At 33.0% G+C, this 25,109-nt stretch overlaps 2 protein-coding genes across 5 annotated transcripts; one reads left to right on the forward strand and one right to left on the reverse strand.

Moving 5' to 3' along the window:
- The first annotated feature begins 10,492 nt into the window (after positions 1-10,492).
- LOC108326874 (protein LUTEIN DEFICIENT 5, chloroplastic) lies at positions 10,493-16,312 on the forward strand. The gene is made up of 15 exons (XM_017560465.2): positions 10,493-10,967; positions 11,178-11,391; positions 11,871-11,942; positions 12,055-12,165; positions 12,497-12,688; positions 12,825-12,986; positions 13,623-13,718; positions 13,804-13,905; positions 14,207-14,239; positions 14,502-14,582; positions 14,678-14,760; positions 15,066-15,197; positions 15,299-15,359; positions 15,522-15,587; positions 15,698-16,312. Exons 1-15 carry the CDS (start codon positions 10,630-10,632, stop codon positions 15,887-15,889), a joined length of 1,935 nt encoding a protein of 644 aa, XP_017415954.1. The 5' UTR covers positions 10,493-10,629; the 3' UTR covers positions 15,890-16,312.
- Positions 16,313-16,505: 193 nt separating this feature from the next.
- On the reverse strand, positions 16,506-23,782 carry LOC108329650 (sterol 3-beta-glucosyltransferase UGT80A2). Of its 4 annotated transcripts, none has more exons than XM_017563968.2 (14): positions 23,558-23,781; positions 23,244-23,410; positions 22,567-22,806; positions 21,973-22,084; positions 21,264-21,434; positions 20,000-20,063; positions 19,746-19,803; positions 19,463-19,640; positions 19,182-19,312; positions 18,329-18,431; positions 18,164-18,240; positions 18,029-18,088; positions 17,795-17,944; positions 16,506-16,985 (listed from the first exon to the last, which is right to left on the reverse strand). In XM_017563968.2, the coding sequence occupies exons 1-14, from the start codon at positions 23,652-23,654 to the stop codon at positions 16,764-16,766; spliced, it is 1,830 nt and encodes a 609-aa protein (XP_017419457.1). In that variant the 5' UTR covers positions 23,655-23,781; the 3' UTR covers positions 16,506-16,763. The 4 variants fall into 4 exon arrangements, with proteins under 4 accessions (XP_017419457.1, XP_017419458.1, XP_052728791.1 ...); XM_017563969.2 differs by having other exon boundaries at positions 18,041-18,088; positions 23,558-23,777; XM_052872831.1 differs by lacking the exon at positions 21,264-21,434 and having other exon boundaries at positions 23,558-23,782.
- Between the last annotated feature and the right edge of the window lie 1,327 nt (positions 23,783-25,109).

Here is a 25,109-nt window from a genome sequence, read left to right on the forward strand (position 1 = left end):
TTGAGAGAGATGAATTCCAGTGTTGTTGCGGGCAACTTCTAGACCCAAAAAGTAACGAAGATTGCCAAGGTTTTTGATTTTAAAAGCATGATCAAGGAGGGCTGTAACAGATTCAATCTCTGCAATATTGTTGCGGGCAAGGACGATATCATCCACATACACAAGAATAGCTGTAGTGGGATATCGGAAATCTTCAAAAATAGAGAATGATCCGAAGCTGATTGTTTATATCCATGCTGAAGAAGAAAAGAAGAAAGTTTCGCAAACCACTGGCGGCTGGCTTGCTTCAATCCATAAATTGATCGTTGAAGTTTACATACTTGGTTTGGGAAAGAAGGATTGATTCCCGGAGGTAGAGTCATGTAGACTTCTTCATCTAATTCACCATGAAGAAAAGCGTTATTTACATCCAGCTGTTTTAAGTGCCAATTTAAAATTGCAGCTAAAGCCAAAAGTAGTCGGACTGTAGTGAGTTTTGCCACAGGGGAGAAAGTGGCAATATAATCCAAGCCTTCCATTTGAGTGTATCCCTTAGCAACAAGACGAGCTTTGTAACGTTCAATACTGCCATCTGCATGATACTTGATTTTATAAATCCATCGGCAACCAATAACATGTTTATGGGGGGGCAGAGACGTGACAATCCAAGTATTATTCAATGTTAAAGCCTCCAATTCAGCTTGCATGGCCTTGTTCCAGCAATCATGTTTAACCGCTTCAGCATAGGAATGTGGTTCGGTGATTGTGGAAATGGAAGAAACAAATGATTGAAAATTGTTAGAAAGGTGAGAATAAGAAAGATGATCTTGAATGGGATAACGCATACCTGGATGAAGATTGGTAGTAGTTGATGTGAATGAATGATGGTAATCTTGAAGATAAGAGGGAGGATGATGAGCACGACTGGATCGCCTTAGTGGGTTTGTTGGGGAAGTTGTCTCAGCAGAAAGAGGGGAAGGAGCTGGATTAGATGTAGTAGATGGATAAGGAATAAAGTCAGGAGAGAGAGAAGTATTATGAAATGGAGTTGGTGAGACAGTAGAAATATTAAAATCAGGAGATGGAGGTTGAAGGAATGGAAAGTGATCTTCATAAAAGTATACATTGCGTGAGATGACAATGCTACGATTATGAAGATTATAGGCAAGGTATCCTTTTGTATTGTGTGGGATGCCAAGGAAAATACAAGGATGGGCTCGTGGGTCTAATTTCTTACGATGGGTAGTAGATGTAGAAATGTAACACAAACATCCAAATACTCTCAGGTTAGAAATATCACATGTATGACCATAAAGTTTTTGAAAAGGAGTGTTATTATTGAGAAACGGTGTTGGGATAAGATTTATCAAATAAGTGGCATGCAAAAGTGCATAATTCCAAAAACATGCAGGTAAATTTGAGTGAAAAAGAAGAGCCCGAGTAACATTAAGTAAATGTTGATGTTTGCGCTCGACAATTCCATTTTGTTGTGGAGTTTCTACACAGGATGTTTGATGTATGATACCTTTAGATTTGAAAAATTCATGCATAGAGAACTCAACACCATTATCTGTGCGAATGATTTGAACATGAGAGTTAAATTGGTTTTCAGCAAAAGTAATGAAATTAACAAGCAGTTGGCGAGTCTGTTCTTTATTGGTCATGAGAAAAATCCATGTGAAACGTGTATGATCATCCACGATTGTGAGAAAAAATTTGTGACCATGCATGGAAGGGGTAGAGTAAGGGCCCCATATGTCCATATGCAAAAGAGAAAAAGGTTTTTGAGCATGCGAATGACTTGTTGGAAATGGAAGTTTGCGTTGTTTTGCATAATGACAAGAATTGCAAATGAAAGTTTCATTTATGGTCAAACAAGGATATATCTTCTGCATAGTATGTAGACGAGTGTTTGATAAATGCCCAAGGCGAAAATGCCAAAGATCAATAGGCAAAACATTACAATCAGGATGTACTACAGTAGAATGGATTTAGGGAAAATTAAAAGTTTGAGGAACAAGCTGGTATAGACCATTCTTTACATCAACTGAACCAATCTTCATCTTGGTTTTTGTATCCTGTATGAGACAAGAGTTAGCTGTGAAAAGAATCTGATAAGATGTATTCAAGACCAATTTTGACAGAGAAATCAAATTGTATGTGAATGAAGGAACATATAAAACATCAACAAGAGCAAAAGTGGAAGTGAGGTGAACTATGCCAGCATGAGTAGCTATAACACGATGACTATTAGGAAGGTTAATAGTAATAGGAGCAATGGCATGATATGAAGTGAAAAATTGTAAGGAATTAGAAACATGGTCTGTGGCTCCTGAATCAAGGATCCAGGGAGCTGTGTGGAGTGTGTGTGTGGTGCAAATTATGGATGAGATACTACCTGAAGGATGTGATGTGTGTGTAGAAGAAGAAATTGAACCAATGTGATTAACATGCGCAGAACTGGATGCTGAAGCAGTGTGAGATGGTTGCTGAATCAAGGCCAATAAAGCTTGATATTGTTGAGGAGTAAACCGAATTTCTGAATTCTCTGAAGCAGTATGTTGTTCCTTTTCAGCAACTGGTGCTTCAGTAAGTGAAACACTATTAGCAGAAGAGAATTTGGCATTAAAGAAACGGTGACCAGGAGGATATCCATGCTTCTTATAGCAAACTTCAATGGTGTGACCGATCTTTCCACAATATGAGCAAATTTTTCCACGAGTGGGGGCACTCTTACAAGCAGAATGATTTGGGAAACCGTGTTTGCGGTAACAGGTACTTTCAGTGTGACCAGAACGTCCACAAAAGGCACAAGCAGGAGCGGTGGTGGTAGGAGCATTAACAACATTTATAGAATTTTGTTTTGGCTCTGTATGAAAAATGTCAGGAATAGAATATTGTCTTTCTTGCTGGGCTACATACGAGAAGATTTTGTTAATTGGAGGTAGGGGATCCATCAACAAAACATGAGAACGAACATTAGCATACTGATCATTTAGACCACGAAGAAATTGCATAGCTTGATCTTCTAATTTTCGTTGAGCAAGGGTTGAAGACAATTTACAAGTACATTGTGCACCACAAATGCAAACCGGATCTGGCCGAAAATTTTCCAGTTCATCCCAAATAACCCTAAGCTGAGTAAAATAATCGGTGACACTGAGATCACCTTATTTTAGAGAAGAGGCTTCAAGCTGTAGAGCTGAGATGCGAAGAAGATCACCCTGTGAGTACCGAGATTTGAGATCGCGCCAAATTTCCTCTGCACAGTCCATCCAAAGGATGCTTTGTCTGATAGATGAAGAAACAGAATGGACAAGCCAGGAGACCACCATGTTATTGCAACGCTTCCAAGCTCTAGAAAGACGATCAGAAACTAATGGCCATGGAGTGCTTCCATCAATGAGCTCCACTTTATTCTTGGCACTAAGAGCGGTGAGCATAGATCTGCTCCAAGAATGGTAATTGGTTGAATCAAGTAAAGGAGAGACTAAGGGCATGGCAGGATTTTCATTGGGATGAAGATATAAAAAATGGTGAACGTTAAAAGAGGGATCAGTTGCATCACCCATGGCAGCAGAAGCAAAGAATGGTGATGGAGAAGAAGAAGAAGACCGTTAGGCTCTGATACCATGTCAAATATCAGAGAAATCATAACAGAATGACATGTATTGCAGGCATGCAACGCACTGCACTGTACTGTGTGTTTTATTGAATGAGCAATGTGTGTATTTATACAATGGAAGAAGAGAGAGAAAAATAAAATATCAGAGAAGCACTAGAAGCTTCCGTAATAGCGGTGAGACAAAACTAATCCAAAAGACTAATTATGATTAAGAATATATCAGGTAGAAACATCCAACACTCAAGTGATGATAAAAGATTAAATGATTTGTCTCACACAATGTCATACTAAATTGCTGAATAATATTGCTAAAATTTTCAAACCAGACCTTAGGAAATTGATTTAAGTCATATAAAAATTTGTGAAGACAATATATCAATCCAAAAGACTTTCCCTGAGTAACAAATCTTGAGGTTGCTCCATATAAATCTCTTCGTACAAATCTTCATCAAGAAACATATTTTTTACATTCAGCTGATAAAAAAAATCATTGTTGAAGAGCAGCCACGACTATAAATAATCAAACAAAAGTCATTTTTTTCACTAGAGAAAAAGTATCACCATAATTGAACCAAAAAATTTGTATGTAACCTTTTGCCATAAAACAAACTTTGAGGCAGTCAATAATATATAAGGACCAACTTTGATAGAAAAGAACGAAAGTCTAGACAGGTTGGTTAAGACTAAATTCCAAGACAAGCTAGTCTAAACAGAAGGTCGAGATAGGCTGACTCAGACTGAAGGTTGAGAAGGATAGATCAAAACAAAATTCGAGACAAGCCAACGAGGCCAATCATCTTGAGATGAAAGCTTAAACATATAGGTATGGGATAAAGTTCGACCCTTGTTAGTTTGATAGAAGGTTAAGCTAAGTCGGTCCAAGTTGAAGTTTAGATAAGTCGCCCAGATGAAGGTCGAAATACATCATCCCAGGTAGGGATGACAACGGGTCGGGTCGGGCACGGATAGTGTCTACCCGCAACTCGATCCGACAAAATAAAATCCACATGTTACCCGACCCGCTACCCGCACGGATATCCATTTAAAAAAATACCCGCGAATATTTTAAAACCCGCGAATATCTTAAAACCCGCGGATATATAAATTAAATATAAATTAAAATTTAATTTTAATTATATTTAACCTTATAAAATATAAATTAATGTTAATTTTAATTAAATTTAACTTAATAAAATATAAATTAAATTTTTATTTTTATTTTTTGCGGGTAGTAAATATCCGCGGATACGAATAGTATAATACCTGCACCTGATTCGTTTATAAGCGGGTATTGAAAAACCTGCTACCCGCAACCCGTGGGTAGTAGATATCCGCAGGTACCAACTATTTGTCGCAGATTTTATCCGCGAATATTCGCGGACACAGATTCTTTTGTCATCCCTAATCCCAGGTTTCGCCCAAGTCAACGTGGTCCATAATCGAGCTTTGTTGACTAATGCCCATATTCAAGTTGAGTCAACCCAAACCCATAATCAAGCCAAGTTGGCCTAAGGTAAAGGTAAAAAATAATCAGCCTTGATCGAAGGTCAAAATTAGTTGATTAAGGTCAAACGTCAAGACAAGTCGACTTGGACCAAAGGTTGAGACAAGTCAACCTAAAATAAAGTTTAAGCCAAATCGATACAAAATAAAAGGAAAGTCGAGTCATTAAAGTTAAATATCAATTTGAGTTAGCTTAGACTGAAAAATCGATTCAAGTCAATCATAACCTGAAGAGTTTAATAAAGTCAACTCACATCTAATATAAAATCGTGTTAGCTCATATTTGATCTAACTTTATCTTTCTTAATCTTATATCAACTCATATAAGTTAGCCATACATTTTAATCTTGTAGATTTTTCTTATGTGGGTTTTTTTTTGCTACGAACCTTTTTAACCTTAACCCATGTAAACCAACACCAAAATATGTGAGCTGCTGAATTCACTAATTTGCACTATCTTCTGTCTAATCAAATTAAAAGATTCGTACGAACCAATCCAACAAAATTTCAATTCTCATGTACGTATGCTTTACATGTATACATACATAATTTATATTTCCAATTTATCACTCCAAAACTCAACTTAAAAAAAAAAACAAGTATATTATACTAGGAATATTTTTATCAATTTCCTAACTCCATTAACTTCTAATTAAAACTCCAATATCATAACAAACACCCATTATTTCTTAGTTTGATTTGAAACTAATTATCTTGATTTAGTTAGACTTCATACAACTAACAATATAATATATTATCACATTCTCAACTCCTACCACAAATTCCAAATCGGCTAAAATAATAAATTAAATTAACTCACTTTACTTTAAATTGACTTTAGATGCAAGAAAAATCAAGCAACTTAAAACTCCAAACACAAAATACTTACAAGCTTTTAACACCAAAAACAACCAAAATATCAATAAGAAAATTTTAAAAATTAATTGAGAGAATACAAATTCTCAATAATTAAAACAAAGAGAGATTATGAAAATAACAAAAAATTTTAAAAAAAGAATAAACTTTATTTTTGAAAAACCAAATTAAAATATATGTTGTTTTTTTTAACTTGATACCATTCTATAAGATAATATATATATATATATATATATATATATATATATATATATATATATATATATATATATATATATGTGTGTGTGATTACAAAATGGATGAAGATCGAAGTTAGAAGAGATTAACATAATTTAATAGAAAGAAGGAAAAGTATGCATACCAAATTCTTGTTTTTATAAAAAGTAGAAAAGAAAAAAAGAAAAAATAAGGAAAAGGGACAAGGCAAATAGGTTTGAACCTAAGTTTTATTACAATCATAATCATTCTTAATATTGATATTGTTTGTTACGAAACAACTTCTAATAATTTATTATTATCACCACACTTCACTATCTTTACCGCCATCGTTTTCTTCATAGCGATGAACATTCTAACTATTACTATTTAAAATTGCATTTCACTTAAATTCAAAGATTCAACAAAAGAAACTAATTACGCCTAAATCAATTAATAAATAAAAACTAAAACAAATTTGTAGTATTAAAAAATCATATCTAGAAATTAAAATCAAGTGTGCTAAAGAAATTTAAAACGAACGACTTTTATGCATACAACTACCAAAACAATCGTTGTCTTTTCTTTTTCTTTTGTCTATTTTTCCCTTTTAAGAAAATGACAATTTGTGAAAGTATAGTATTCAAATCTAGAAGCATTTCAACGTTATATGATGGTCGTGTTATTGAAAAAAAAATGCAGCTTCAATATATTTTATTTCAAGTGATGAAAACTTAAGGGCAAACTAATTATGATAATAATCACAATAAAATAGTATTTAAAATAAATAAATAAAAGTTAAATAGCTGAATCAATATTATGATAACGTAATTATTGGATCTTTTAAGAGAGGTTTTGTGGAGAAGATTAATACTAATAATATATGAACAAATTCTTAAAGAGATTATGAGATTTTTCGATTTAAAATGTTAAAGCAAGTAGATTTTTTTTTATATTATTCAACTTTTTTTATTTAGTATGAAATTCAAATTTATAGTTAGATTTTTTAGAATAAGATGATGATAATGCAAAGAAAACGCATGATGACCGTGAAAAAAACAAAAAAAAAAATAGTGAAATGTGAAAATTAAAAAAGGTGGCAGAAGAGGACATGAAAATGAAAAGCAACAGTGATGAAGAATGAAGCATCGTAAATGTCAGCTTCACCATATCCATGGCAGAATCAGAGGGACCAATCCCTTTTGAAGAGCATTCCATATATCAACGTGGTCGATTACACTATACTCAACTTCCACTTTATCTTCATTATTTTATTTTACTTTTATATTTATGGATAAACTCTCCAAACTTTATTAAATTTGTAAAAAAAAAACAACTTTATTGACGAAAATTTAACAACGGAAAAAATCTATAAGTAAATTAATATCTGTCGAAGAAAAAATATTTATCCGTAATAATATTTATTCATAAATTTTAAGATTTTTTTCATTCTAAATATTTCCTTTAATAATAAATTTATCAGTAAATTCTTTTTATAATAAATAATTTTTATTTTATTGACAAATATTTTTGTTGATAAATTTCATTAATAAAATAGTTGTTAAAATTTTTGTTTTAACTTTAATCATGTATTAGTAAAATTTGTTCACAATGAATTTTTTTTATATAAAATTTCATTATTAATTATTAATTTGTTATTATTAGTTGATGTCATTAATTCATGATTTTTTATTTTTTGTGGATTGGTATATGTTATATCTCTAGTTATAATTGGAAGGCCACATTAAGAATAAGAAACATAATTAGTAATGCGCTAGAAATAAAGATTGGGATTTTTTATAGCAATATGTTTTCTTAATTCGTTCAGACAATTACCTTTAAACTTAAATTAAGGATTAAGAGAACTCTTGTGCTAACATAATTTGTATATTAAATCATTCTTAATTTTCCTTTTGTAATTATTTGTGTTTTGATTAGGCTTAATTTACTTCCAATAGTTAAAATCTAAATATTTCATTTTAAGGTTGAGTTAAAAGTGGATTTGTAATATTAATAAATTCATACATTTTTTTCAGCGTTAAGTAAGTTTAGGATAACAATTTATTATTGATTTTTTTAGTATTTGATAATATTTTGATGATGATAAACAAAATTTATGACAATAATATTAAATTATTATATTTTAATAAATAAAATTTATTTATAGAATTATACTGATAAAATTATATTTATGATAATGAATTAGAAAATAAAAATAATTATATAAAAAATTATCAAAACAATATTTGACATATGATAAAAGTAAAAAACAAATAAAAATATGGTTTAATAGGTTCGGAGGTCCCTATATTTGTGGGTTCGTTTCAATTGGGTCCTCCAATTTTGAAAGTGATCAATTTGGTCCCTAATTTAACAAAATTGAGTCAATAATACCCTTTCCGTTAAATGCAATGGACGTCATTAACTTTTTAAACATGTGGTATGTTGAAGCATCCTTCAAATAAAACTGTGCCACCTGCAAATAAAAGGATGCCTCAACATGCCACATGTTTAAAAAGTTAACGCCGTCCATTATATTTAACGGAAAGGGTATTATTGACTCAATTTTGTTAAATTAGGGACCAAATTGATCACTTTCAAAATTGGAGGACCCAATTGAAACGAACTCACAAATATAAGGACCTCCGAACCTATTAAACCTAAAAATATTAAAAATGAGTAAAAGTTATCAAATATGTGTATATAAAATAATTTAATATATCATTCAACAAAATTACACAAAATAAAATAAATATATAATTAAAAACATGATGTAATGAAAAAGTTTTTATAGATTTAAAACAAATTTTCATATATCAAACTAGTCCATTATTTAAAAATAAAAAACATAAAGTAAGAATAAAAATAAAAATAAATTATTCATATTATATACACGAAGAGTATTTGTCATTCAAAACTTTGAAAGTTAAACATAATATTAAAAAAAGTAGATATATTTAATTTAATTTATTACTGAAAGAGATTGATTGAGTGGTTCAACCAATCTAAATTTTTTAAAACTTTTGTTTTTGTTAGGAGTTATAATAGCAAAGCATCAAACCAATCAAACAATAACACAATATTTAAAAAAAAAGCGTTAACTAAGTTAATAAGTAAATATAATAAATTTATGTAAATTAGTTTAAAAGATAAAAAAAAATTAACACAGTTTGTCCATAACAAAAAAAAGTATATGAGTGATTCCCAAATCATCCTATTAAACTTATCATACAATTCATATAAAAATAGACAAATTTAAGTTGAACTAAGTTTAATCCAAACATAAAAAATTCAAAAAAATATAATTAAATTAGATTAAATCGAGTTGAATATAGAATATCTTCACCCTAATAATTATTCATATTTATAATGCTAAAATCACAAATCATATAAAAAAAAGTAAAAAGCAATTTATTTATTCTTATTTAAATCTAAAACCACCACGAGCCTTGTATCACTATAAATATAGATTTCTATATTAGACATTTTTTTTTGTTGTGTTTCACATTTGTCTATCCCAAGTCTTTTTGAAATAGTTCATTCATATAATAATAAAAGTAATAATAGTTTGACACACAAATCTTTTACATTTATTTTATAATATTTTTTTTTATTATTATTTTTTTCTTTTTACAAATACAAAAATTTATTTTTTATAACTATTTTACCTCTACTGTCATACACCATCAATAATGGTAAAATTGAGATGTCCCAATTTTTTACATTCATCACACTTCTTTCTCATCTTTATTCATATAATAACACCCATTTTTTGCAAGCTTAAAACTTTATAATTTTCCTTTAATTTATAAATAGTTTTTAATTTCTAATAGACATGTTCTATTAATTTTCTTTTAAATTTGTCGACCACCTCCACACACTTGTCAAAATACCAATTCTTAAAAGAGCAAATATATTTAAGTACTTGTTAACAACTTGTTTACCTAAATGCATGTTCCAATAATTTTAGGAGGGACCTTTTCATTTAACATTATCACCAAAAATGATGTAACAACAACTCTTGCTCATTTAACATTATACCTTAACAATAGCTTACTTATAGCAATCTAACATAATCACAAATCTACTGTGAATTATCCATATTTGGTATCACTATAGAAAGATAAAAAATGTATTTTTAAACTCTACTATCAAACAAGTTATCAACTCGATTAACCATAGGAGACCAAACACACGTGGGAATTAAAACAACATGGAAAGAACGTGGCTTACGATGATAGGAAGAAAACCTTAGTTATTGATGAAAAATAAAAACAACAAACGGAGAGTCCAGAGACGGCATCTAACCAAGTTGTCCACCCTTGGTTACACAAAAGATTCCACTCAGAAGCGTACACAAATTATACACTGTACAGTGTAATGTTTGTGCATTAACCACTTACTTATCTGTTTTCCACTTGTTCTGTTACCAACACTACTTTGTGTGATCCATGGCTTCCCACATTGCTCTTCTTCGAGCCCCTCCTCTTTCAATTTCTACTCAACGCTTCCATGCAAAGCAAAGTTGCATAAACGGGCTCAAATTCCCCACTACCACCACCACTTCTTCTTCTTCTTCTTCTTCTTCTTCTTCTTGCCTTCCATGCTCCATAACGACACAGAGAGGGTCTTTTTCCTCAGTGATTGCTTGTTCCTCTTCAAATGGAAGAGACCCGGGTTCGGTGGATGATAAAGAGGTACGAAAGGAACTCATTGACGAAGAGAAACGACGAGCTGCATTGTCTGCTAGGATTGCCTCAGGGGAATTCACCGTGAGGCAGAAATCTCTGTAAGTATAAAGAGCCTTGAAGTTTAAAATTTTTTCCTTTTTTCACGGAAATTTTTCTTCTTTTTTTCTGGTTTAATTCAATGAGGGGGTAGTTGTTAATTTCCCCACGTCTCTTCAATTTCGGTCTGACTCTAGTGTGGGGTGTAATTTGAATTGGGTATAGTCCAAGAGGGATTTTTGTTTATTTATTTATTTGTGGGTTTGATGTAGTTTTCTTTCTACGCTGGAGGGATTGGCAAAGCTGGGGGTGCCCAATGAAATTCTGGAGTTTTTGTTTGGTTGGGTTGAAGGGGATGGTGTGTACGCCAAAATTCCTGAGGCAAAAGGGTCAATCAAAGCTGTTCGAAGTGTGGCCTTCTTCATTCCCTTGTATGAACTTTACCTTACATATGGTGGGATTTTTAGGTTGACGTTTGGACCAAAGGTTAGTTCTGTTTTTCTCTTTCTTTTTTTCAGCTGAAATGTGGTTTATTTTTCTTTGGAAACAAAGTCTCATGTGGGATAGCAGGATTTTAAATTGCGGTTGCAATATCATCATGTTCTTTATTGAGGAAATTAACAGACATGCAGTTCATGCTGCCACAATTACAGTTGTCTTGCGGTGGCTGAAACCCCATGAACCTTGGCGTTGTAACTGAAATCATGGTTGCAAACTGTTTTGTAAAATCTTGTGGTATAGGCAATGGGGCTTGACAGTTTGAATTACTAGCTTGACCTTTATGATTATGATATTGCATGACTTGGGTTTAAGCTCAGGGGTCTGCCAATGTTAGGTGATTTGTAATCCCAGCATGGCTTCCGTGGCTCTGGAAAAGGGAGAAACTCCCTTAACACTGAATTTATCAACGAAGAAAAGAACACCTTTCAGGGGATAACTGTGTTTCGCTCTTGGTTGTATTGCAGTCCTTTCTGATAGTATCTGATCCGACTATTGCAAAACACATATTGAAAGACAATTCAAAGGCTTATTCAAAGGTAATCATCTCAACAATCAGCCATGACCACTGCTGTGCCACTTCTTTTCTGTTCTCTCCTTTCTTTCATACATTGTACTTGCGTGTTAATTTTAGTACTTCTTCATGTGCAGGGCATCTTGGCTGAGATCCTAGACTTTGTAATGGGGAAAGGTCTCATCCCAGCTGATGGTGAAATATGGCGAGTTAGACGCCGTGCTATAGTCCCAGCATTGCACCAGAAGGTATTCCAACTTTTCTTGGACTGATTTATTTATAGTAACTTTGAACCATATCCTAGACAGATTTCTTGGTTGATGAGGTCATGATTTAAAGGGTTGCCTTCTTAAGTTGAGGAATCAGTTTCTAATTTATGTAGGTGAGAAACAGAATCGCCACAAGGAAATACTTATTAAACAAGGCATAAGCATAGAGCATCATATTTTGATATATTTATTTTATGGTGTCAATAAGGGATGTTTGTTACTTCATACTACACCATCCTCACTTTGTCTTAAATCTCCGTCACAGCTTCTCTATCTTGCATTTGATTTCATTTCCTGATTGTGATTGTAGTATGTAGCAGCTATGATTGGCCTTTTTGGACAAGCCGCAGATAGGCTCTGCCAGAAGCTAGATGCTGCTGCATCCGATGGAGAAGACGCTGAGATGGAATCACTTTTCTCACGATTGACCTTGGATATCATTGGAAAAGCAGTATTCAATTATGATTTTGATAGTTTATCAAATGACACCGGTATAGTTGGGGTATAATTTTTTGGAGTATTCCCTTGTGTTTCTGTCTTTTGTATGTACACTGCTCCAGTTCGCAATTATCTTCTACCAAGGAATTTGTTTATAGTATACCAGCTTCACATTGTTGCACTTCATTTAATCATATCAGGCTGTTTATACTGTACTGAGAGAAGCAGAAGATCGAAGTGTTTCTCCAATTCCAGTATGGGATATCCCAATATGGAAAGATATATCACCACGTTTAAGGAAGGTTAATGAAGCTCTCAAATTGATCAACGATACGCTTGATGATCTGATAGCAATATGCAAGGTAATGTTGTCGTTAGTGTGACTCAAGCTTATAGTCTCAAAATATGTTCACGTGAGATGCTAGGCAATATTGATGTCAATGCAGAAAGGCACTTGTAAATATTGATATGCTTTCTACATTCTTACATCTTCTATGAATAGTATATGTTCATCATCATGATTATGGAATCTTGTCATGATCTCTGGCACTATCTTCTGTTTTAAACTTTGGTACTAGAGCTTGATTTCTAAACTGTTAGCCAAAGTCAAATTCTGAGGAACCACTTGGTGATTAACATGGCCAGCATAAAAAATGAATCATATGCTTGTTCTTCCGTTTTTCATCATTTAAGTTCCATCGAATTTAACCACTGGACATCTGATTGTTCTTGCTTCCTTTTCTGTTCACAAGTTAGATTTGGAGAACTTTTGTGATTTGATCTTTAGAGCATAAATTGAAAATCTTTGGTGGTTTACCCTGAATATGGATGTGCATTTATACTGGTCTTGCCAAGTATACATTTCTGCACAGTAGTAATATCAATTTTATAACATGGAAAATTTTCAGCTGTCATTCCCTTGTCTTACATCAAAATACCGTTCTGTGATTCATCATATCTCTTCCTAGTTTTATATATTTTTCCATTATCATTTTCAGAGAATAGTGGATGAAGAAGAGTTACAGTTTCATGAAGAGTACATGAATGAAAAAGATCCAAGTATTCTACACTTCTTGTTAGCATCAGGAGATGATGTATGTTAGCTGCGTCTCTAATTATATTTTTTTATAGAAAAAACTGGATGTGAGTGCAAAGTTTTAAATAATGGACTCTTTGTAGGTATCAAGTAAGCAGCTTCGTGACGACTTAATGACCATGCTCATTGCTGGACATGAAACATCAGCTGCTGTTTTAACTTGGACCTTTTATCTACTATCCAAGGTAATAATAATATGAGGCTAAGGTTCAATAAGAAGGGGATTATTGTTGTGATCATTATTGCTTGATATGGAATTGCAATATTTTTCTTTTCATTCCAAAAGTTTTGGTTAATCAGGCATGAAAAGTTTGGTAAATAATGCATGTTCAATAGAACATTGCAGTTATTTCTTGTCATGAATCCCAAATTCAGATGTGTAGAGTTAACAATTATTTGTTTGTAATCACATAGGTGAAAAATTAATTTTAATGCAGTAATGACTAATACAAGAATATTTTTCTTCTCCTTTTTTGTTGGCTGCAGGAGCCTAGAGTCATGTCCAAGCTCCAAGAAGAGGTTTCATAAGATTCTTAAGGACCATTTTGTCCGACAAAGTGTTTTCTTTTCTCACTTTTATTTATGGTAATGTCACTGTGTTGTTTGTTTTCAGAATTTTGTAGAAAACAGTAAAAACAATAAAAAATTGTTTTTACTGATTCCTATTCAAATCTTTGAAAACAGAAAACAAAGTGAAAATAGCGGGGCTTCGAAACTAGTATTGAATATCATATTAGGACTCCAGATCAGTTGAATCTAAGAAATAAGTGATTTTTCTTAGGTTGACTCTGTACTTGGAGATAGACATCCAACTATTGAAGACATGAAGAAACTCAAATATACAACCCGAGTGATCAATGAGGTAAAAAGATGGCATACTTGTATTACGTTTCATCACTGTTTTATATCTATCTTGTAATCTTGTATTTGACTTTTATAAATATATTCAAATTTTAGTCATTGAGGCTTTACCCGCAACCACCTGTATTGATTCGTCGCTCTATTGATAATGATGTTCTTGGAGAGTACCCTATAAAGAGGTAATTGCAACAAATATTTGATCTTGATTAACTGGTTAAGAAATAGTTTTGCCAAATTTTCTCACCTTGTTTAAAAGTCTTGTTCTTTTTTGTTTCATCTTCAAGTTTCTTTTAGCATTAACCCCTGTGAACTCAAAGCTCTTGGATATTGAGTGAATTACACTATCCCCCTATTGTGATTAAATCACTTTAACTTGAGAAAAACTTGGCCTCCCTTTATACAGAGCTGTTTTCTCTCAATATGAAATATATTGAGCATCTTCTTTTCTGATCCATGGTGATTATGTGTCATTATTTATTTGCAGAGGTGAAGATATATTTATATCTGTCTGGAACCTGCATCGCAGTCCAAAACTGTGGGATGATGCTGACAAGTTTGAGCCTGAAAGATGGCCATTAGATGGACCAAATCCTAACGAGACTAATCAAAGCTTCAAGTATATTACTTATAGTTTGTCTATTTGTTTTGTTTCTATCCTCTAATATCGAGGAGCCAAGAGTTTATCTATTTTATAATGTATGCCATCCTTTCTTGAAGATATCTTCCGTTTGGAGGAGGACCACGGAAATGTGTAGGTGATTTGTTTGCTACATACGAGGTAATGTTCATTGCTATGCTGTTAAATTTTTGGCTTGCCAATGGGGTAGTTGCAGGACATCATAATTACTAGTGGATTCAGTTTTCTTAAGATTGAGAAAATGCTATAGCGCATACTAATGAGTATCTATGTTTGTATGCTTCTATGATGGTTATTGTAAAGACTGTAGTAGCTCTTGCAATGCTTGTTAGACGGTTCAACTTTCAAATGGCAGTTGGAGCTCCACCTGTAAGTTTGATACTATGTTGTGATATTTTTTAGTATAACATTAAATTTCCAGAGTGTTGATTGCTTAAACATGTCTTAATAATAACAAACTGATACTGTGCAACCTATAGGTTGATATGACTACCGGAGCTACAATTCATACGACACAAGGCTTGAAGATGACTGTAACACACAGAATAAAACCTCCTATTGTACCATCATTACAGATGTCAACTTTGGAAGTGGATCCATCCGTAAGCCTTTCTGATCAGGATGAAATAAGTCAGAAAGGACAAGTTTATCAGGCTCAGGCTCAGCCCTAGCTGCTGCTGTGTAACAAATCATAAACCATGCAATACAAATATATAAAATGAAGGGAAAGGGGAAAAATCGAGTAGCATTCTTTTCATTCTTTCAGCTGAGTGAATTATGTAGTAAGGTGAAGCTTTATGTCCTAAAAAAAAAATCAACAATCCCCCACCCTCGCTCCTTTAGCAAGGAAGAAAACAAAACTGCAGATCTTTCATGCCTTTAAAATTCTTATTTGAAATGGTGTATTCTCATATTATAAATTTGTAAATACATTAAATTTAGACGTTAAGAGGCTGCACAAGTAAACTTGGTGCTGTGTCCACCAAGCACATGTAGAACAAAATTGGAAAGTACAGCTGAAAATGGTTGACACTTTTTTAATGCATTTGCTATTGATTGAAGTTCATTTAAAATTATAAAATTGAGTTCACTTATTTATCGTGTCTCATACTCAGTTTTGTAATTTTAAATAAATCTTAAATGATAATCGCGTATTAAAAAGTTTCTGTTGTTATCACTCTTAGTGTATGTACATTTCGTCAGTGTAATAGTTTAATAAACAAAGAAGGGAGTGAGGACAGTCACTAATTGAATATAATGCTTGGAGGAGAACAGTACACAAAAATAAGCCAACAAATTTGCAACTTCCTTGTACTTAAATTTATAGAAAATGTTTGGTTATATTCTACAAAATACTGGTTCTTTACCAACCGTTTACTAAAAGTAAAACAAAAAATGTAAGGTAACATCTGTTGACAGTGATTGGAGTATAATGGAATCCCTTCAGAAATGCTTATGCAGAAGCTCAACGAAATCACCGGGGACACTGGATGACAAACATGAAACATGGACGAGTTTGCTTTATGTAGTTTTTTTTTTCTCTTTTTATGGTCGATGTGTATCCACAGAAGATGTAGAGCAACCTAAACATCCTCGTAAAGAGAAATATTTATGAATGGGCTTGGGTTTAATTACGGCGGCTAAAGCCTTGGCCTCTTCACACCTCGATTTTTGGTCCGGATAATATTTATAGAAAGCTTTAACCGCTCCTAGCACCCCATCTTCATTTTTCATGGAATTAGCAAGTTCAACAGCACGTCTTTTCACCTGTATATAAGGCCCAGAATGATATATATCATCAGCAAGAGTAAAAGCGAAAAGCATTCCAGGATGGCAATGAATTCGCAGACCTATTACCAGAATAACAAATTACTAGCAACTAACGGAAACTCTCACTAGCGTCAACATAGTAGTGACGGGTTTGAATAACATGTAAAATGTCCCAAGTTTCTTCTAGTCACCATTATAAGAAAAGAAAAATGTTTAGATCACAGTTAAACACGGTCAAGCTTCCTTTACTTTCATATCAATATACTTGGTTCTCAAACTCTAAAAAACATGTAGATTTAGTTCATATCTAAGAATTCAAAATGTTTTTTAAAGTTCACTAGTTATTTACAGTTCCAAGATAATAATTCATTAGTATAAAAGTATAAGGTCTTGACCACATTAGACAGGAAGTATAACAAACTAACACGCATTGTTCCCTAACTAAAGAAAGAAATAGGGGAAACTACTGCTTTTAAGTCATTTCCAGTTGTTAGTATGATTCCATACTGTATTTCGGGAGGAATGGTAAATTGTTCTTTTTCTTTACATGATTTTGTCTCCCAGACATGTCACTTCCCATGACAAAATATATAAATCGGTGTGTCACCAAAGTAAATAAACGGGTGTTTGATAAGCATAAACTACTAACGATCGCCAAGCATAACATTAATGTCGAGCATATCCTTTTTCGTGGTAAATTATGGTAGAGATATTTATGGATTGTGAACAAGGGTAGACCGGAACACATTCTATATGCTACATTCACAATACTAACTGCTCTGATCTATGATCAAATTAAATATTACCTCTGGTTTCAGCATAAAGTGTATGGCATCGACCAGCCTATCTAATGTAAACTCATCCACCGGGATGGGTGCAGGACCTACTCCTCTAGCATGTACCCGCTCTCCCCAAAATGGCTGGTCCCCAAAGAATGGCACAATGGTTGTTGGGCACTGCAAGATGTAGAATGGAAAAGATCTTATTATTTTGAGATGAATATAATATTGGAATATTGAAATTGCAATAATTCACATTACACGATACATTACTTCAGCTCTAAGACCAGCGGCAGTTGTTCCGGCACCCCCGTGATGTATCTGAAATTTGCAACTTTCAAGCAGAACTCAAATTTAAATAAAAAAAATAAGTACTTCCACTAAGTGAAAATTTACCACAGCAGTGCATCGGGGAAACAGCCAATCATGCGGACAGTTGTCCAACAAATACACAGATTTCTTTCGTTCTGCCACTGAGAAACAGAAATTACTACATGCTTCACAATCAATCAGCTTAAATAGTATACCAATGTCATGTTTTAACTAGAAATCATGACTCACAAGATCCAAGACCACCCCAGCCTCTGTTAATAACACCTCTCTGTCCTGTTTTTTCCAGAGCTTGGATTATAATTTTCGTCATTTTCTCTGGTTCTTGTAAAGGCTGTTTAAAAGACCAATAAATATTACATGACAATAGAGTTTGAAGGATTTAAAGACGGCATAATCCATTTTGATGATTAATACAATCAAAGGCAGAATTATAGCTCAATACATATAGTGGTTGTTTTTCCGCAGTTTCATATCTCTGCTTTGGCAAACAAATACATGAAATAGAAGAACCTTTATTTTTACTTCTTCAGCAAGCGTTTTCTATATTTCTTTCTCAAAGTGTAAAGTCATTATTACTTCTTCAGCAAGCCTTTATTACAATTGTACGGAATTTCATTAAAGCCAGGTGTTTCTCATTAATTTTAGTTTTAAAACTAAAATGGCTTTATGGGCACTTCCAGGAACAACTCAGAAAAAAATTATCTCTTAGCTTCCCCTTCTCACAGGCAACTTCCGAAGAAAAATTAGAGATCAAAAGGTGAGGCACCTTTAATATAACCCTTAGTATGGAACGAGTCACCAAGTCTGATATATATATATATATATATATATATATATATATATATATATATATATATATATATATATATATATATATATATATATATATATATATATATATATATATATATATATATATATATATATATATATATATATATATATATATATATATATATATATATATATATATATATATATATATATATATATATATATGCTACTAACAGATCTTACTTAGTGTAATCTGCAGATTCATCAGAGGTTAATTAGATGACCTAAACACAGTATAGAAACTCACAAGGCTACCAAATCCAACATAAATAGGTTTTTCTCCCTCTTCAAGCCAATCTACTAGCGATTTTGGTGGGTCAAAAGTTGAAGCAAGGTCAAGGAAACAAAATCCAACAACGTCAATCTTAGGTCCCCAGTCTGCAAATCAGTAAAAGACAAATATATTATCATGACATCCTCCACAAAATAATGATTATGTGGTAGTATTTCTCACAACCCTATCTAATAATAAGATCAATGGAAAAGTGAGGACTAAAACTGAGAGCACATTATAAATACATATCTAACCTTTTGGTTTAGGGACTAAGTGAGGGCTCCACATATAACCATGGGGCACATCAAAAGGGTGAGTGTAAGATCCACTTAGATATGTAACAGGCTTTAGCTTCAACTTTTTCTTCCTAAACTCATTTATCAAGTCTCGTATTCCAAGCCAGATTAAAGCATCAACTATTTGATATGACAGCTGATAGTTGAAATACCAAACAAAACGATAAATTAGAATCCCATGGGATATTAATATATTGACTAATTTTAGATTAACGATTAACAGACACAGAGTAGAACTCACTCTGTAGCCAATTGGTTGCTTAACACGGGAAAGAGGATGAGGGAATTCACTAGTAGGCCTGGAAATGTTGTAAAACATTGTCATGCATAATCAAAGTGCAAAAGTATCCTCTAATCTATCTGCTTACCTGTTCTTTATGACTACTGAGAACGATTTTAGATCCTAAGCAAATGCTTGATAAACACAGGACATAAATCACTATAGACATGTATAATTAAATGTAGGATTAGCCTGTGTTATGAAACAAGACTTACGTCCATGGCATTGTGAAGAATACGTGAAGTGGAACTTTTAGATATTCAGCAACATGTGTATGCCCTGCACAAGTTCATATGCATTAAAATAACATACAATATTTTTTAGTAATACAAACGGGTGTGAATAATATCAGATAACTTTCTAGAGGCGTAGTAATTTATATTCCTCTGCCAGTGAACTTTATTTGTACTTGCTAATAGCCTATTAGTAGTTTTCATCTTTGGGACTTCGTAATAAAAAGGAGGAATTTCTTGTTTAGTCTACAATGTCTTTCATCATGCATGTCAGCTTGAGAAAACTAGGATTTCTTCCCCTCTCTTTCTGTCATGAGTTACTTTTCACAGCCACTAAAAGTCTCCCATAAGTTTATTTTTCATTGCTTTGCTAAACTAATAGTATACCCTTTTCACTCTCATAATGAAATGAAGTAATCCTAAACACCATATCTAATCTAGCTGTTTACCCATCAAATAAAAACGAATCAATAAAACATGAAAGCTGCTGCTGCCAATACAATCTTGCTGCCTATGCCTTTGACTTTGCCCACTTTTTAAATTCAGTAGTTTAAAACTTAATCAGCATAAAGCTCTAGAAACCTTGCTCTTCGGGTCACAGAGACCCTGATGTGGAAAACCAACCCAACTGAAAAAAGCCACTGTACGAAGATTTCCTGAAAGGTCTTCATCAATATTAACAAGCTGCCAAACCACAATACAAAAATTTCCAGCAATTTTTCTGTAGATATTTTTTCCCTGGGTCTACCCAAATTAGAATTTGCAAGTCTAACTATCCTTATCAATTAACCAGTTACAGTAAATGTAACAGAATCCGAATGATTTAGACTTGCAGTTTATAGTTTCAGAACAAATGTTTCCCAGATTTCTCTCTAATCTTTTTCTCATTTTATCTTTCTCATTGCTTCTTCATTTCTGATGAGAAATATAATTTAAACTCTAGATTATGTTGTGTACTTTCAATCTATGAAGTGTTGAATTAGTAACCATTGATGGACTAACAGATAAAATACAGTCGCAGTTATAATGAACTTTGAGATTACTACGCTGTATTTACCAAGCACTTCAGAGGATAAAAATCCATAAATTTTATGAGACACAGTTTGTGGTTGAACTTTTCGTTACATTGCAATCTCAGATTACTTGATAAAATATTTGAATTACATTATCTTAAATGTTATTTATAATGATTATGAGGCATAGCACGATGAAATTGAAAGAAAAAAAAATCTGAGTAAAATCTAACCGTATGCTGGAGGATTAGCAATTATTGCTTCTGCTTTAAAGGTTGCATTATAGTCTGGGTAACGACTGTGGCATGCAGGAAGCAAAGAATTAATAATTTCCTTGATTTGATTTCTTTGTATGTGTATTTCTGAAGGTCCTGATGGCAAAAAGCCTTTATTCTTGACCATATCTGAAGAAAACATGTATATATATAATTTGAAAGCATGAACAGAGAAGAAACACAATTCTTTAAACGGCTACAAATATTTATAATAGAAAACAGTGGTATAAACATTTCCTCACCACCATATGACCAAAAATGTATAATTGATTCTTGGGGAGTAAACCTCGTGATTTTATATCAACTTTTAGATTTACCTTCTATTCCAGCTATAGAGTTCTTCATTTTTTTTAGATAAAGTTTTTTTGTGTGTACATCTTTTTTTGACAAATAACTAAAGCATGCATAACATTTCTAGTTAAGGAGAGATGGGGCGCCATGAGATCCATTCCACTGGTAAAAATGGACTGCATTCGTCTGATTAATTATTTTTGTGTTGGATTATGAAAATAAATAGTAGAAAACTACAAATGATGCTATGGACAAGTTAGTAGTAAAAGTTAGTATGAGCAGTGATTACCCGGTGATGTTATTACTCAATTTTAAATAATTAAAGCAAGTTGAGTCTAGAAAGATATTGCTTTGGATTAAGACAAGAAACACTTACAACCGGCAAGAACTTTAGGATCTCCACCCAAAGGGTAAAACTCCAAGCCTGCATTCAAGACAAAATCCTCGAAGTTCTTATGAGTAGCTAGTCTAACTCTGTGGCCATCTTCCTGCAAAAGACACAGCCTCAACTAGGTTGCATTACATACGATTAAAATTGACTTAAGTAGTTAAGTTTAAAACAACTACGCTTTTAAAGGAGGAGAGAATGAAAATGCTTTAGAAAATAAATGTTGTACAGTAAGCTCACTTGCACAGAAAACCTGAACCACAAGTTACGAGGAGGATATCAGTTATGTTCCCAGACTTTTAAAAGCAATTAAGCAAGCCAGAGCAGGATCTTGGCATTAAAATTATTAAATTAGAAAACTTTTGCTTGGTGCAAAAATATTTCATAAGGGCATTAAAAGCTTAATTTCAGAACAAAGAACTAATAACCTATTTCCATTACTATTAAATGTTTCCAGAGTAAAATTAAACCTTTTGAACCCTAATTACTTCCATAAACACAACTTGACAATATACAACACATTCTTGCAGTACATGATCATTGTGTAAAACTAATACTTCAGAAACCAGGAAAGCAAAAAACCTGTAGACGCTTCCCCATGGCAATAAATGGCTGGACATCTCCCCGTGTGCCCACTATAAGCATTACAATTTGAAGTGGCTTGATAGATCGAATATCCTGATTGTGTATTGCATCCCAAAATTCATCATGAGGTTCATCACATTTGACATGATGCTCATGAATACTACTTCCTATTCCTGGAACTTTAATTTCAACTGTACCATCAGCCTTAAGTACGGAAGCCCGTTTTATCCATTGCACCTAGCACATTTGCAAACAGTTTTCAAGAATTAAAAAAACATGCAGAGAATTTAAAAGCGTTAAGTTAAATATTTTAAAGTCAGAAATAATTTGAAGTAGTATCGGGAACGTGACCAATACAGAATGATTGTTAGGATACTCGGCAACCTATAATGTATCTAGGTATACGCGGGGACATGCACAATTAAGATCCTATTCAACACAAAAACTACAGTTCAGCAAGCCACTATTATCCTCCGATTTAATTGACGCATAAATCTATCTTCCCAACAACAAAATTCCAACTGAGAAACAAGTCACAGCATAAAATTATACTTCAGACCCTGCCCTGCTATATAAGTCCACCTTCCAAACAGAAAAACATTGCTACATACGAGACTTCAATTGCATAAAATTCGAAGAATAATTATAGAAGAACACAGTGATTCTGGTAAAACCTTTTCCCTGAAGGGTACTTTCGCGTCAAGGAACTTAGCAAGCGCCACTGCACTGCTTCCCTTGCTCCTAACTCTCGTAAGATCATTATCACCGTTCACCGGTGCAGGTGCAGGTGTAGGCGCAGGAGTGCCCCGTTCCGCATAGGATGGATTCCTGTGAACAGGCCCTGCGTAAGAACAATCCAAAGAAGAAGCAACACACGTAACCGCATGAATTGTCTGTGTTGTTGTTTTTCACTACCGTTATTCCACAATCCTAATTGCATGGAAGCGATCTCGTAAAATCGAGGGAAAGATGAAGGAGGAAAGGTTACCGGCGGAGGCGGGAGCGGAAGTGGCGTCTGTGTCCAAACAGACTGATATGTCACTGGAGGAAGAGGTCGCGCGGTGGAGAACGTTCTCCTTCGCCATCGGAATGGAGAGAGGAGAACGGAAAACTTCCAAGATCGAACGAAGGGTTCGTTACGCTTTATGGTTATGCGAAGGAAGGAATAAAGGTTCAGATTCTTACACTTTTCACTTTTTCCTTTTTTTCTTTTTATTAGTTTTTTGAATTTTCTGGGGAGGGGAAAGCATGACAAAATCCGAAGTGGCTGCCACGTGGAACGGTTAGAGAGCACGTCTTCTCGCATGCCGCGTTAACATAACTGACTGTCATGGAATGAGGGATGATTAGACGGCGCGTCACCACCGCATAGTTGTCGTTGAGCATGCAGGGACGGTGTCCCCCAACATGTAGCATGTTTTTTTCGCTTTGGAAATAATAGCTATTTGAAAAATACATTCATTTGTCATAAGTTTTTAATAATAAAATATTAAATTAACATATAAATTAAATTATTAACTATATATTATTAAAAGTTTGTGTCAAACTATCATTTCGTTTCTCTTTCGCATACTATTTATTAACCACTTTTTTCAACATTTTGAATTTGTTTTATTTTTTCAGATTAAAAATAAAACCCTTTTATGATTCAAACTTAAAAAAATAACCACAACTTTAGCCTATAAAAAAAATTAGATTAGCTTCTTAAATTTTAATGAAACATCTAGTTTATCCCTGAATGTCTACTGATAAATGTTCGTGTTTATTGAAAAAAATTGTATGTTAAAAAGTATGATTATTTTAGTAAAATTATTTAATAAATGATATGTTCCATATTATTTTTAATATGTATTAAAAAAAACTGGTGTTTTATTCTCCTGAAAATATGAACAAATACAGAGAACTTTGAAGACCGTGACTCCTAACAAGCAAGCAGAAAATGACTTTTAACTTCAGAAACTAAAATTTAAATCACTTTAATTTTGAAATGATTTTTTTATCGCTTTGAAATTAAATGTTTTTAATAATAGAAAATACACACTGAACTGCACTTACCCTAAATTTGAAATACTAAAAAAGTAATTAAATGTAATATATATATATATATATATATATATATATATATATATATATATATATATATATATATTAACATTTTGTTGTTTTTTAAATTTATTGATTGAATAGTCCAAAATTGCTTCTACAAATTATTATGTAGTTCCGTCTGTCTGTCTCTCTATATATATATATATTGTGACAAATAATTGTAGATTTTATATTATTAATCTTTGATAGCTAAAAGCTAATTATTTTATTAAAGACATGTTTTACTTCTAAGTGGAATAATGGGAAAGTTTTTAGATTACAAAAATCTGAAAAAATTTAAACCTGCAGAAGAAAATGAGAATTTTCGTATTTAGCGGGAAACGTATGGAGGTGCAAAAAGAAATCGCCAAAATCAGGTTAAAAGATGGGCCTTTCTCGATTCTGGGCCTATGACATAACCTCATGGAAGCGACGTGTCATTGTTGGCGTGAAAA

This window comes from Vigna angularis, chromosome 2 (genome assembly GCF_016808095.1).
Source record: "Vigna angularis cultivar LongXiaoDou No.4 chromosome 2, ASM1680809v1, whole genome shotgun sequence".
Classification (NCBI taxonomy): domain Eukaryota; kingdom Viridiplantae; phylum Streptophyta; class Magnoliopsida; order Fabales; family Fabaceae; genus Vigna; species Vigna angularis.

Excerpts from the sequence above, each read along its gene's own strand:
- LOC108326874 (XM_017560465.2), top strand. The coding sequence starts at position 10,630 with ATGGCTTCCCACATTGCTCTTCTTCGAGCCCCTCCTCTTTCAATTTCT. Across the intron at positions 12,689-12,824 it reads ATGACACCGGTATAGTTGGG|GCTGTTTATACTGTACTGAG; the intron begins GTATAATTTTTT and ends TAATCATATCAG. Across the intron at positions 15,360-15,521 it reads ATTTGTTTGCTACATACGAG|ACTGTAGTAGCTCTTGCAAT; the intron begins GTAATGTTCATT and ends GTTATTGTAAAG.
- LOC108329650 (XM_017563968.2), bottom strand. The coding sequence starts at position 23,654 with ATGGCGAAGGAGAACGTTCTCCACCGCGCGACCTCTTCCTCCAGTGAC. Across the intron at positions 23,411-23,557 it reads TTCCGCTCCCGCCTCCGCCG|GGCCTGTTCACAGGAATCCA; the intron begins GTAACCTTTCCT and ends GTTCTTACGCAG. Across the intron at positions 20,064-21,263 it reads TGCTAATCCTCCAGCATACG|GGCATACACATGTTGCTGAA; the intron begins GTTAGATTTTAC and ends GAACTTGTGCAG.